Source organism: Xenopus laevis, chromosome 1L (genome assembly GCF_017654675.1).
Source record: "Xenopus laevis strain J_2021 chromosome 1L, Xenopus_laevis_v10.1, whole genome shotgun sequence".
Classification (NCBI taxonomy): domain Eukaryota; kingdom Metazoa; phylum Chordata; class Amphibia; order Anura; family Pipidae; genus Xenopus; species Xenopus laevis.
This window is the reverse complement of record NC_054371.1, coordinates 201,206,216-201,221,472: the sequence shown is the minus strand read 5'-3', so window position 1 is coordinate 201,221,472 and position 15,257 is coordinate 201,206,216. Positions and strand designations below refer to the sequence as shown.

Genomic DNA, 15,257 nt, shown 5'->3' with positions numbered 1-15,257 from the left:
AATTCCACAAATGGATCTGTCTAATACAAGTGACGCCTGATGATGTTACAAGGTTAAAGGGGAGGGAATAAAAGTATGTTTTTGCACAGTGAAAAACTGACCTGTGGATATAAACATGGATCATTGCATATTTAGTGAGTGTTTCTACTGAAAATCAAAAACACTGTTCCAAGACTTTCTGTAAATCAGAGTTAGTAATACTGATGGTATTTTAACTTAAAGGAGAATGCAACCCTAATGTTAAAAAACCCCTACCCTATATAGACCCCCTCCCTCCTCTCCCTAGTCTAAGTGTTAACCAGGGAAAATGCGCCTAACGTTTTACTTACCCCTCGGTGCAGATTTATCTTTGAAATGAGACTGGCGTGTGGCGCATGCGCAGTTGGAGCAAGTTTCTGTTTCGCGACAACTGCGCCTTGCAAAAATTGCTGAAGATTAGCGAAGAGGCTGAAGATGTTGCCCGTGAACTCCGATGCCTGAATTTGCACCGAGGGGTAAGTAAAACATTAAGGGCATTTGCCCGGGTAACACTTAGGCTGGGGGGAGGAGGGTCTATGTAGGGTAGGGGGGTAGGGTTTTTTATCGTTAGGGTTGAATTCTCCTTTAAAGGCACACTAATCAAACACTAGCGATAGTCTAAACGTACTTCACATTATTGTACTTCTGGGAAGTCTAAAGAGCTGTCCACAACACAAGAAGATCCAACTTTTAGGGCAATACATGGTGTTCTGATCCAGTACACACCACTATTTTCTGTAGAAGGATGCTATCTGAGGCACTTTCTGTATATTAATTGCCACCTTATCTTACTAAGAGATATTCCAATGTCACTTATCTATGAAGGTTTTCACTCACACAGGTAATAATATACAGTATCTAGTGGTGGTAAGGCTAAAAATGTACCGGCTAGTAAATATTTTCAGATGACAGCTATAGTCAAGTACATGTTTTGCATTCAAACACGTATCTGCTTGCAAGTATCTGTTACCCCAGGATCCAGATATTATGGGGCAAAAAAATAACTTAAACACATTAAAAATGAAAAGTAAAAAAAGGTTACTGAGGTCTCCCCTCTGTATAGCATTGTACATGCCAATGCAATAACAGGTCTAGTAACCCTTAGCAACCAATCATAAGCATTTTATGAATGCTGATCATTCATTTACCCATGGATGGCCCCCAGCGTTGGTGCACCCAACATTTGGAATTAGTGAATTCCCCTACCTAGCCTCTCCAGTGGCCATTTCCAGCTGGTTTACCCAAGCCTTGTATACCTCCACAGGGCTGGTGTTAATGATGAGTGATTTGTCTTCGATGATCTCTTTTACTACAGGTGCCAAGAGCTGGCGTAGTGTGTTCTGACCGCGAGCCCCACGGTTAAAACTGACCACCATTTTTATCACGGTAGGGTTTCCAGTCACTATATCTTGTATTTGGTCAACTTTAGACCTGTGATTTAAATGCACAAACGTTAAAGTTAGTTTCTGATTTTTAAAACAAAAAAAAGGTATTGAATATATTTTTAATCTTTTCTTTATACGTTTCAATGAAACAACTACAGTCATCCGTTATACAGACTTAATGTATTATTACAGAATCTTGAGATGACCATTTGGGCAAGAACTTTAATATTGCGATTTAGGGGAAGGGGGAACATTGATATAAAAGGTCAGAGTAAACAAGAAAGGGAAGTCTCTGCCATTTACGTTTTGGATTATCAATAAAATGTGGGGCAGTGCATCTGCTGAATACTATATTTATTTAAATCATCTTACCATTTATCTACCCAATTCAGCCTCTTTATAATTAACTACATCTTCTGCAAGGGTCATTTGTGTGGAGTAAGTGCATTGGACAAGGAATATTTCAGAAGGTGAGGAAAGTAGAAACTTTAACCACACACAATTTCTCATCTGGTATAGCCATGTGGTGTATAAAGGTGCTTATCTTACTTTATTTCTTCCTGAAGGGCAGTTTCAAAGAGTTTCAGCAGCAGATACTCTTCCCGCTGGTTGGAAGCATAATTATAAAGAGTAAAGATCACTGTATCCATAAACTTGGTTGACTTGTTCTGAGGCATCTGGAAAATCAACTTGGCCAAATACGTAGGGTTCGTCTGCAAAACAAAGTCCTACAATTTATCCTCCGGACAAAACTAAGTACATCAACGTCACATTGCTCCATGTGTATAAGAATATTGTTAGTGTTAGGATGAGTGAGGTGAATGTATATCTTTTCAATGTAATGACTTTTCCTATGCTACTATATACAAAGGCATGGTGTGTAATATAAGCAAGCTACTAGGCGGTCGGGCAGTTTATAGAATGAGGGGAAAAAAAGAGCATCTGGACCATTTCAGCTGAGCTAGAACTTGGGAAAAACATGTTGATATGGATACTTTGCCGAGACTGTAAGCGATGTACAGCAAAGCCTCTTGTCACTATAATTACTCAGGATTTAAAAAGGTTCACTAACTCTGTATTAGAGGCTTTGGAACAAAAAGAGGCCATACTTAAGAGTGAGAATGAAAAAGTTAAATGAAAAGGTCTTAGTGCACAATGGCACCATTATTGGATGTAGGATAGTGGGTAACATTGTCCTTCCTGGACCCTAAACCACCACAGGGTCAGCTAATATCTCGGGATGAAATGTAAACCTATGATTGTATAATAACAATTTTACATCTGAGCACACACCTTTACTTACTAACAGAGACATTACTTACCTGGAGGAGGTAGAACAAGTGCTGATAGGCCTCAAGTTTTTTCCTTTTCTCTTTACTCAAGCCCTTTATTCCTTGTTTATCCACAGTCAGCATCTCTTCCACTTGGCCTTTACTCTTCTTATTGAGTTTTTTACTGTGCGACACAACATCCTGCACAGACACAAACTACTGTTAATTTCTCATCTACCATTTCTCAGTCTTCACTCGCTAGCTGCTTGCTCTGTTCTCTGGAATTTGTATACAGCAAGCTAAAACAAGTGAAGAAATAAGACCGGAGTGCTGAAACATTTACTGATATAATTAAATATAGCGAAAGTGGATATTTCTGTATGTTACCATAGAACAACTCAATTTGTTGCTTTCACTGGTACAATCCATAACTTATATAACACAATTTAGACAATGCATTTATTCCTTAAGTCCTTGCAAAGGGATATTTCCAAAAGGATTAGGAAGTTAAACTGACCTGTAATGTGATCCTATTTTTCACTAATAATCCAATTTTAATGTCCATGAGGTTGAGATCTTTCTCCAGTTGTTGGTTAGATCGAATTTTCGTGACAACTTCCTCTCTTAACCTTGTTACCTCCAGTTCTTCATGAAAATCTAAATCACTTTGGTCCAGAAGGTAGACAAACTTGCGCACTACATTTAGAGGGGGCTCTTCTGAGCTGACTGTTGAAGAGGGGGGTAAGAATATGAAAGTGTGAAGTGTTATTGATTTGTTTTTCTTATATCAGTTATACCGTTTCAACATCGCAGGGAAAAACTGCCTGATATACCATACAGACAAATAAGATGTTGGCTGCTTTTAATACAGGCAATGTAATTATAGCAGCACTGCTCAAACACAATGAGAAACACAAAGCTACTGCATGTTGGGTATGTTCTATAACATTCAATAAGATAAAAGACAACTCATGCAAAGAAGTTTTAAATTATATATATTTATCACAATAAAACTATTTCATTGTTAAAGAAAGTTTTTTTTTTTGATTGTTAAAGAAAGTAGAATAAATCAGTACAGGTATGGGACCTCTTATCCAGAATGCTCGGGACGCGGGGTTTTCCAGATAATGGATCTTTCCGTAATTTGGGTCTTCATGTCTTATGTCTACTAGAAATTAATTTAAACATGAAATAAACCCAATAGGCTGGTTTTTCTTCCAGTAAGGATTGATTATATCTTAGTAGGGATCAAGTCCAAGGTACTGTTTTATTATTACAGAGAAAAAGGAAATCATTTTTAAAAATTTGGATTATTTGGATAAAATGGAGTCTATGGGAGACAGCCATTCCATAATTTGGAGCTTTCTGGATACCAGGTTTTTGGATAAGGGATCCTATACCTGTACTTCAAACTACTGGGGGCAGATTTATCAAAATGTGAATATAGCGCTTAATAAATAAAAACTCACCCAAATTCTATTCATTCCTATGGGATTTTTAGAAGTATATTTATCTATGTGTGAAAATTAGAACTCACCATTTGATAAAAACAGTTCTAAAAATCCCATAGGAACGAATAGAATGTGGGTGAGTTTTTATTTAGTAAGCTCTAAATTCACATTTTGATAAATCTGCCCCTTGAAGTTGGAAAAGGTTACCCCTCTCCATTGACTTGGTAAATAGGATAAGTGCTACTTTTGAGTGGCGATTAAATGAGCACAACAAATTGGTCAATACTTTATGTAGTGAGGCATACGATTCTTTGCTTGTTTGATCCACCAGATCATTGTAAACTTAACATGAGATGGTCACTAACAGGGAAAGAAATCAACACTTGCTGCCATGCAGGAGAAACAAGGCAGATTTGTTGCACGACTTTATGGCATGGACAGTAACATCATCTGGGAAAGATAGGAACGCTATAGAGAACCTTAAGTTATTTTTATTCTAAAAGACTGGTCTGCAGTTGAATTCCTAAGGTGGCCATAAACAGACCGAGAAAAGCTGCTGACAAAGTTGGTAGTATATGGGGACCTTTGACAGGCTTCTGCGATCAATATGTAACCAAAAAATCAGCGATTGGGCAGGCTTAAAATTCACATCATCAGTTTGTCGATGCGGTCCTCGATCCCACCGCCTGCATTCCTGACCTTGTGATCCAATAGATGAGCCCTAGGGCCCACTATCGGATCAGCCAGAAATCGTCCACTCAAGGTGAGCATATCGATGCCGGATCCGCTCGTTTGCCAAGCAAGAGGATCTGCCCATGCATGGGTAGCTTTATTCTCTCTTATGTTCTTATCTGAGCAACAGCTTGCCTTTTACTTATTAATTTATTCTACTAACACTTTACCTTCTACACTGTAACAAAAGTAAACAACACTTTCCAAACATGAATGCTGGGTATTTGCCACTATTGCATTTTGTAGGTGTAATTAAAGCTGTCGGACATCGGTGTCCCATACACTCATACATAGTTTGCCAATGACAGTCCTCTACAAGGTCCAGCAGAAAGACATGGAAGTCCCTGCTGGATATTTCCTTTTCATTTGCACCTTGGAGGCAAAAGAAGACCCACCATTTGTGGGACTGTGGAGAAAGCTTAGGTAAGGAGCGTTTCCATTTGAATAATGTACTTCGGTACTTACTTAATGTTCTGTAATCTTCTCTGGCTTTATTCGCTCTAAGAAATGCTTGGATTTTGATGATTTCTTTTTCCTGTGCAAACAAAAAAACTATTTTGAGACTACTTACTTTGTAATTAATGACAAACATGTCAAAAATCCAAATAAAAATAACAATAAGACAGGTAAAAATCCTACATGGTCCGTGAAATACTGCAGTCTTTTCTGAAATCCCTTTCTTGCTTTTAACATCCGGAACCAAGACTGGATCTAAAATTAACATATAAAGAGATTAAATATGCAACATATACTTCTCGTAACCAGAAAAGCTAAATACGCACAACTGACCATGAAGATGCCTCAGCTACCCATCCTTTCCCCCATTCTGTCTTCTTACATCCTAAATCTCTCAACATTATCTGCACTAGAATGAGTAGCACACTTTCCGACAATGTTTCAAACTAAGCTCCCTATTTAGAAAGTGTGAAAACCTGTAAAATTTATGGAGGTTTGTGGATTTCAGAGATGTAACAGACTTTGTCTACATAAGGTAATACTTCCAATTCAGCACCATAAAAAGTGAGAAACCCCATCTTTTATGTCTTTTGTGGTCAGTGATTGTCCCTGAAATGAGGTGTTTATTGAGTACATGAACTCCTATCCACTTAACCTTATGTCATGTTGTAATGCAAGATGTGTAAATGTTCAGCCTAACATATAAACTTCCATTGTGCAATATGTGGCTGTCCTATATCCCAAGTATATTTCTATAGTTAGAAAGGAGGCATGTGGTGGGGGTGAACATGTTTGGTGCAAGGTGTTATTCTATGGAGTATCATATTTAGTTCAGCCACAGCACAGAAGTGCCATAATATTGATATCAGTTCAGTCAGTTTTGGAACAGTTTAGGATAGACAATCTGCAAATCTATATGATATTATGGTGTCAGCAGCTCCATTTAAGGCCATAATTATTATATTCCTAGACGGCAGGCTCATGGTTCCAAAGTAAGGATACTACCTGCTCCACTGTCATAACCCTGCATACTTCTGACCCCAGACAGGGATTAATGTTCTGGCTGACCCAATCAAAACATGGGTTAAGGTTTCATTGAGGTGTCCCAGCAGCAAAAAGAAAAGGTTCATAAATAGTTTAAAGAGAAGAGAGCTGCCCTTCACACCTTGCAAGATCATGAAATCCTGTTAGCAGCAAGAGTGTATTTTCTAGCAACCCCCTCCTACTAGCAGCCCATTAAGTGTCTCTGAGTTTCAAAACGTAATTTTGGCCGCTGAGGTTATTGAGCAGTCAAAACTCACTTTACCGTCTGCCACCACTTCCAGTTTTCCTGTAAGGGAAACACTATGCCTGGAGTACATATGGTGATGACATACACACCTCCGCTCAGAAATATTTAACCAAGCACTTCCCATACATTCGTAAGTGTTAAGACATGTTCTGACAGCAACTGTTTTTGCCAAATGGTCAACACTGCATCTGCCATTAGCACAAAGCAAGATGCAATTGTGATACATTGAGACAGAGAACAGACAAGTGAGTCTGAGCTGGGACACTTGCTCATGAAACTAGTTACCACCAACTTTAGTGATGGGCCAAGCAAATTTGCCCCACCACAATGCCTATGAATATAACAGCAGGCCATCCTGACTTGTTGACCATGTTAGAGGAGAGCAGTTAATCCTAATGAGCTGAAGCAGGGCACTGCCTTTCTGCATTTAGTTGAGAAAGAGGCTTATATCAAACAAGGACTGGCTGTACAGCAAAACATTTACGATTGTTTTTTTGCAGGGAACATTAAACTGTCTGGCAGTCGTATCCCAGACCCATGCACTTATGATGAAAGAGCTCAGAGACCCTCTTTTCTGTTTTTTTTATAAACTATTCACATATTTCTTACTCAATTAGTGCATTATAATATTTATATTTCAATTCCTTTTTTTATTTATTTTTTATTTTGCCCAATAAAATACATTACATGTGCCATATTTTTTTTTACCCAACAACAAGATAAGCTCTGAGATGAAAGAACAGAAATCATATGACAAGACTAAAATCCATATAGGTATGGGACAAGTTTGGGACCTCAGGTTTTCCGGATAACTGATCTTTCTGTAATTTGGATCTTAGTACCTTAAGTCTACTAGAAAATCATGTAAACATTAAATAAAACATTAAATAGGCTGGCTTTGCATCCAATAAGGATTAATTATATCTTAGTGTGGATCATATACAAGTTACAGTTTTATTATTACAGAGACAGAAAGGAAATCTTTTTAAAAAATTTGGATTATTTGGATAAAATTAAGTCTATGGGAGAAGGGCATTCTGTAATTCTGAGCTTCCTGGATAATGGGTTTCTAGATAACATTATATGGAGCCCTTATGTATTGGTCTCCGTGAATTAATTAGTAAGGCAGTGCACATTATAAGAGCTGGATCCATAGGGCACATCCCTCTCTTAATATTTTCATTTTTCCAATACAAAGGAAAGAATTTACGGTATGGTGATCTTTTATATACACAGATCAAACTTAGCTTAAGTGCAGCAGATTTATAAAATGTTACACTGGCCAGTGTAAAATAAACTGACAAGAAGAGGCTATTTCATGCCTGTGAATTTCTGTATATCTAAGTGGATTAAAGCTGTGCTTTATTTCTTTATTTTTACTCCTTTATTTCAGGTTCTTCCGTTTCCAATCCTCAAGACAAGGGATCCCCAACCTTTTTTTTTTTTTACCCTTGAGCCACATTCAAATGTAAAAAAAAGTTGGAGAGCAACAAAAGTAGGCAAAAAGTTCCTGGGGGTGCCAAATATGGGCTGTTGTTTTGGTAGCTCCTATGTAGACTGGCAGCCTACAGGAGACTGTTTGGCAGTACATCTGTTTTTTTTTCCAAGCCTGGAATTCAAAAATAAGGCCCTGCTTTGAGGCCACTGGGAGCAACATCCAATGGTTGGTGATTAATGAGCCACTGGTTGGGGATCACTGATCTAGAAACATGTAAGTGGTGTCCACAAGAGTTCATAAAGTCAGTGATGCTTGTCTGGGCCTACAGTGACATTCCCTATTCCCCAAATCTTCAGCTATACAACCATATACATTACAGGAAAAAAAACCAGAAAGTAGAGAAGAAAGGCATTTTACCTTGACAATGCCAACAATGTTTCCTTGAAGTAATTTTAGCCTTTCTGTGTAAGATTTCCTTTGTTTGTATCCTTTCCAGCACGCCTACAATACCAAGGTAAATGAGAGATGTTAACCCATTATCAATGAAATAAAATTTCTGAAGGATAGGATTTTAATAATAAAAATGTGTTTTCCTTTACTTTTAATTGTGGTAAAATGCCTGTTGTGCCTAAGCACCTAAAGAAGTGCAGCTAAAATGGTTCTTAAGCTGCCCTTACACCACCATATTTTTGCTGTCAACTCAGCAGCCTGCTGGGATCTGTATAGGACCAAAATGATTGGCTCCCCTAATCAGTATTTATGTAGGGCTTGTTTACCTATTTATTTCCAAATATTCTTTATTATTTTTAAAGAGAGAAAAACAAACGCAGAATAGGTATACAGCAAAGTCTTATACATCATACAAATTCCATTACTAATACCAGGTATACCGTTGTTGTTTACCTATTTAATAGGACTCACTGACATTGACTGCCCTATATCAAATTAATATTCTGGTTGGACTAATATAGGACTATATCACAATGGCCTGTGTGTGCACTGTTCTTAACTCCCTGGGATTTGCTCATTACAGGTCAAATGACTGCAAATCGCCTTAATTTACCTGGAGTTTGATTGCAGATGGTTCCTGTTTATGAAGGTAGGCTTTCCTTTCACTGAATGCTTTTCGGAGAAGAAACCCCCTTATTTGTGCTTGTAACAGAATAACCAGGTTCTCATTGGCCATCCAGAGCTGCTCCCTGTTGTAATCAGCTGTAATCTTTCCAACAACATACTGTTCAATAAAAAAAAAACAAAAAACCCTTATAAACATATACATATCCTTTTCTTTTTGCAAAGTAGAAGACAAGTCACTCATACAGAAAACATGGATAATTTAATTATGCCACAAGGTGAGCTAAGGGATACAAAACTGCTGCCCTTAGTGTTCATTTACTCAGTCCTTAAATCCAGGGAACTGATAGTCAAGGCAGCCCTCCAGTGGCCACATGTTCTGAAAAATGGCTGAATGGGAGATGTCATATTGGTTAAAACTATACAGACATGAGTATAATGCACCCTCCCTCAGTATAATGCATCCCTTGCTCGGGATAACGCACCCTCGCTCAGTACAACGCACCCCCCCCCTCGGTATCACGCACCCCCCCCCGTCGGTATAAGGCACCCCCTGTCGGTATAACACAACCTCCCTCAGTTTAATACACCCTTGCTCCATATAATGCACCCCCCCTCAGTATAAGGCTCCTTCAGAAATAAACAAAGCAAAACCATAATCTAGTGATTGCTAAATGTCCCAATATTACTATTTGTGTAACCGATGTGGGTGTTTTATTATGGTTAAGAACTGTGCAAAGCAATGACACAAGCAAGAAGGTCACAGTGTACATACTACACACATAATTTAAATGCAGTCCCATGAGGCTGTTCTGTGCATTCCATAAGGGCTGAATCATTCCTAGGAACACAAACTGCTAACCGCACTTTACCACAGAACCCGCACTTTGGCCAGAGCCGTTCAGTAAATTCACAGCATCTGCAGATAACAGTCACTGATATGCTTATTATGCTCTGATCTGTAACCGAGCAGGAAAGTAATACTCCCTGAAAGGCAACATTGTGATATTCACAATTATATATTCAAATGTGGCCACTGTGCAATCCTATCTGGAACAAAACCTGGCCTGAAATGATGTAGGAAAAACTCATTTCACAAAAGTGGCGATACGGAGACAAAATAAAAAGTGGAGATAGATGTGTCAATTTCTCACCATATTCACAAACTTCTATGTACACGTCTGTTGTGAACAACAAAAGATTTAGTCTTTTTGTTGTTTGCCTTTTAAACAACATTTTATCAACATATGTCTGATTCTAAAGTCAGTCTGCTGTTAGGCGACGCTCAGCTGTACCCGTGTCTTGTAATAATGTTTTAAAGAGAGAATTAATGACAGTTTTAAAGGCACTCACTAAACACAGCAGGGGTCCCCAACCTTTTTTGGCCTGGGGACCAGGGGAGGGGGTCAGGGGCCGGGCTAGGCGTACAATTCTGGAGTGCCGGCGTCCATTCGGGCGCACCACGTTAATTGTCCTCAAGGCTCGGCAGCCCAGTTGAAGATTGTCCGCGGCCCAGCGGTTGGGTACCCCTGACTTACAGGGTCAGACTGGGCCAATGGGACCCTGGGTAAAAATCCGGTGAACCCCAATGATCCAGACTTATCTAGAATGTGACATGGCAGAAAACAGGGCCTTTACCCCAAAAATGAATTTGTTAATGTGTCCACTGTATAGCCACAGAAATAGGGGCGAATGAGAGTTAAGGACGGGGGGGGCGGCTGAGTTAAATAAAGAAAATACTTAAAAAAACATTTTCTTCTCTGTTTTTGTCATTTAAATTACATATTCATTAAAATGGGTTACCTGGCCGACTCCACCCTCAATCGTGCCTCCTCCCCTCGCTGAGCTTGGGCATGCAAAGGCTACCTCCAAAGCACTGGTGATTAGCTGCACAACAGTGCGTCCCCAGTACAGTGCGCCAGGCCCCCTGCAAAAAATCTTCAGAAGGGCCTGCACACACCGATCCCCATCCTCCTGCCCACTCCCTCCGCGACCCTACTTGTGTCCCAGGTAAGAGAGTGGCTGGGGAGGGGGGGGGAGGGTTTAATGGCTATGGAAGAAGCAGACCCCAAAGTCCGGGCTCCCCTGCGACTGCAGGATCTGCTTCCTCTATAGTTACACCACTGTCCCCAGTGCTTCCTGAAAAAATTGGAATGCGGTTGGGCTCCTTGCCACCCCTAAAATGTTGCCACCCGCGGGCCCAGGCCTTTGTGGCCTTGACACAAATCCAGGCCTGTTATAGAATGTGGAGATTGTTTTTGCACCAATTTTAACCCCACTTTGAGGGGAATTGGAGGATGCATTTTTTTGAGGAAATAAGTGTTTTCTTTGCTGTTGAAAGCTATTTTTTCTTGGAGTAAAAGTGTATTTTTTTGTAAATTCCCATAGTGTTGCTATAACGTCTTTGCTTATTTTCGAGTATCTATACAAAAGTTTGTAACTATGGCCACTATAAAAATGTGGTTTTTTGATTGCCCAAGTTGAGCACAAGACTTATTATATACACCAAGATAGATCGTCCAGACCTTATTAAAATCAATAGCGATGGGGCACAGAGTGGATCCGCTTCTCTCAGCCTGAAAAAAATACACAGGTCAAGAGCAGAGGAGCCTATTCTTCACGTGCCTTAGGTCCTAAGGGTTGTTGAAAATTCAGAACATTAGAAGAAAGCGAGATTATGTCCGTTATAGAAAATGTTGATCCTTTCTGGTGCAGAATGCATGGATTACTATGCTGCTATATAATATGACTTTGGATAAATTTACTTATCAGTCTTGCACTGTATATTTTATGTTGTGTGTATTTATATTCTCTATATTGTGAGTCAGTCATGAAGCTCAGATAAGTGACTGCACCCTCCTTAGTAGGCTGGGAGTAGAAGATGGGTAGCAGTTTTGTCCATCTTCAGTGGATAAAATGTCTAGGCCAATTTTTGAGTTTTAGTTCTCCTTTAAAAATCAGGAGATTCCTCCTATTTGCTTCCTGAACAATTCATAACAAACCTGTATTTCCTCCCTGGTGAGCCAAGAATGCTTTGGAGTAATCCCTTCTGGTTGAGCCCAGCATCCTTCCTCTGTTTCCACATTATAATAATAATCATATTTGTCCTTTACTTTTATCTTCAACCAAGAACTCTCGTCTACATCTGCAATGACAATTAACAACGGCATATTTGATTTAAGGAAGAAAAAAAAATAAATAACGCAACAGCAACTTTAAAAACAACCTTTTTGTTATGAATAATAATAATAATAATATAAGTCATAAAGCCAGTCCTTTTATATTATTACAGTCAGTTTCTCTCTCTTAAGATGGTCATGCATGAAAAAAATCCAGCTGTTTAGCAAGGTGACCAAACGAGCATCTGATTTGGCCACCAGCAAAACAAATCAAAATGAAGCAATGGTTTGGCCCCTGGGCCAGAGAGGATTATACTGTAGTTGTTGGTGATGTTGGTAAAGGACAGCATCAATGCAGGATTTGCACTATGGGATTTTCTAACCTGCCCCATTGTCATCCAAATATCAGTTGAGCAGGTTGTCAGCGGGGTGCCATATGTGGGCTTTGACTGTCAACCCCATTTTAAGGAAGAATAATAATCTGTAGGGAGTTTAGTACTGCAAGTGATACAGCAGGGAACTTTCTAGTCTACCCTCTTCTTGGTAAAAGTGATTAGTTCTATTCTTATCAATTTTGTCCATTCATTCGCATCACTGTCAAATGTGAGCAAAATCAGTAACATTTTCATTCTTCCTGCTCTATTTATTTTTGAATGACCTTTTACTTATTCTCTTTTGTGTTTTACTTTCTTCGTTTATGACTTACTGTGACCCTTCATGCTAATTAATAAATGGAAGAGGACACCGCTGGTGGCCCACTAACCCACAGAAAAATAGGGAATCAGGCAGGAACTAGGCCTCGTATTCTGTTACTAAAAGTGAAAAATGCTAAGAAAAAAATATTGAATCCAGAATCCCAGTGTAATCGCATCCAGTAAAGTTATCACAAACTGTTGCACAAGCAGTTCAACAACATGAGTGCAACGAGGTACAAGTTGTACCAGTATGATGTCCTCAAGCAGCAGCAGTTATGGACTAGAGTTTTTTTTTTGCTGATTTGCCCACATGTTGCTGAAATTCTGACACTTTATTAGATCAATCAATACCATGCTTCATGGGGCAAAGCAGCTGTCTGTGTGACCCGAGTCCTTCTTATCTTGAGTATAGCGGTACGAGATCTGATATCCGGATACCCGTTATCTAGAAAGCTCAAATTACAGGAAGGCAATCTCCCATAGACTAATCAAATAATCTGCATATTTAAAACATCATTTCCTTTTTCTCTGTAAAAATAAAACAGTACCTTGTATTTGATCCCAATGAAGTTATAATTAACCCTTACTGGAGGCAAAACAATCTTATTGGGTTCATTTAATGTTTAAATTATTTTTTTAGTAGACCTAAAGTATGGATATCTAAATTATGGAAAGATCCCTTATCCAGAAAACCCTAATTAGGGCAGAGACAGACGAGAAGATTCAGTGGGAGATTTAGTCACCTCTTCTTTGGGTGACTAATCTCCCCGAACTGACTCCCCGCCGGCTAGAATCTAAATCGCTGGTGGGATGGCACTCTGAGCGCTTAGTTTTTCTGAAGTCACCCAAAGTTTCCTCGTGAGGCAACTGCGGGCGACTTCGGAAAACAAAACGCTCCGAGTGCTATCCCAGCCAGTGGAGCCAGGGAGAAGAAGAGGCTATTTGTCGCCAGATGACTAAATCTCCCCGAATCTTCTCGTCTGTCTCTGCCCTTAGTCCCATGCATTCTAGATGACAGGTCTCATACCTGTATTACTAAATCTTTTGATAGGCATTAACGCCAAAGTCAAATGGAGAAATAATTTAAATACCCTTGAACAGGAAGCAACCTGAGGCAGACAGACTTTATGGCTCTGTCACAAGTAAAGGTACTCTAAGCTCTACATGTGCCCGAACCCCAAAAAGTTCAGAGCAAAGCGTTTTTTTTTTTAATAACTGAGGCAAACGATCTATATATTACAGTGCTACTGGAAAATAGAATATATTAAAATCACATGTTGAGTGAGTGACAATACCTTCTGGTGTCTTTTGTTTCTTGTCTTCACACAGATCCTTGTGATAGACCTCTGAACACTCTGAAAGCACCCCCTTTAATCCAGCCATGGGAGACTGCAGGGCCCTTAGAGTCTGCTGTGCATCATCCTTCTCCAGGGCCAAGTTAACTTCTGCCACTCCAGATGCCACTATATATTTTGTTCAGAAAAGTAATACATTACACGGGCGAGTTAGGTAACCCACATCAGCCAATCAGATGTTTGCCTTAAAACAAGCTAAATCTACTACTTGTTGACTGGTTACAACATGAGGGGCAGCACAATCCGTCATAATTGACACAAATGCACAAGTACTTCTGGCTGCTGTCATTTACAACATTTGCTGTCCAATTATTTTCTTGCATCTGCACTGTTGTTATTAACACAGATTGCTGTGGATACCCTGAAGCTACCACCTAGTTCGGAGGTGGCGGCAGCTCCAGGGTACCCCTGATGCATTGTGTATAACAGATTCCAAAACTATATTTGAAGGTGTCTGTGTGTGCCTAAGGTGCCTGGAACTTTACAGTATTTATGCTGCTGTATCACAGAAGACTGTAGAATCAGTATGATAAAGTGCAGGTAACATACATTTCTGTGCATTTTCTCTGTCCTGGTTTGCATCGTGGATTCCTTTCTGTATTTCATCTAACCACAGAGCAGCCGATTCATCTTGAGATTCCTACAGACACAATGTAAAATAAGCACATTAGTAGAATAATCCTGTATGTTGGACAGTCCAATAATGTTATATATTATACATGTTCATTATTCATATCACTGCCTACTGGAGCAATCTAAGGTCCCAATCACATTAACATAGTAGGGTCAATTTCACCAGCTGCCTGTGCATTTTTGAGTGAGGGAGGAAACTGGGGTAAAGTTGTAATTAATGAACAATTTCAAAAAATCTTGGTTTAGTTGTGCCACTGGAAATCATTCATTGTGAAAGATCAAATACAGTAGCAGTGGGGAAAACTGTTTTGTCGTGCCAAAGATGGGCGTTGCCTATTT

The 15,257-nt window shown here is 39.4% G+C and overlaps 1 protein-coding gene across 3 annotated transcripts in view; it reads right to left on the bottom strand.

The window, feature by feature from the left end:
- iqgap2.L (IQ motif containing GTPase activating protein 2 L homeolog) overlaps positions 1–15,257 on the bottom strand; it is a 174,560-nt gene that overhangs the window by 22,770 nt on the left and 136,533 nt on the right. For all 3 annotated transcript variants that reach the window (XM_018265345.2, XM_018265360.2, XM_041568925.1), the window contains 11 exons: positions 14,835–14,925; positions 14,226–14,393; positions 12,119–12,261; positions 9,106–9,276; positions 8,460–8,543; positions 5,497–5,568; positions 5,323–5,392; positions 3,192–3,400; positions 2,726–2,875; positions 1,953–2,116; positions 1,225–1,449 (listed from right to left, as the gene is read on the bottom strand). In XM_018265345.2, the coding sequence (XP_018120834.1) occupies positions 1,225–1,449; positions 1,953–2,116; positions 2,726–2,875; positions 3,192–3,400; positions 5,323–5,392; positions 5,497–5,568; positions 8,460–8,543; positions 9,106–9,276; positions 12,119–12,261; positions 14,226–14,393; positions 14,835–14,925 (1,547 nt within the window). The remainder of the gene's footprint in view (positions 1–1,224; positions 1,450–1,952; positions 2,117–2,725; positions 2,876–3,191; positions 3,401–5,322; positions 5,393–5,496; positions 5,569–8,459; positions 8,544–9,105; positions 9,277–12,118; positions 12,262–14,225; positions 14,394–14,834; positions 14,926–15,257) is intronic.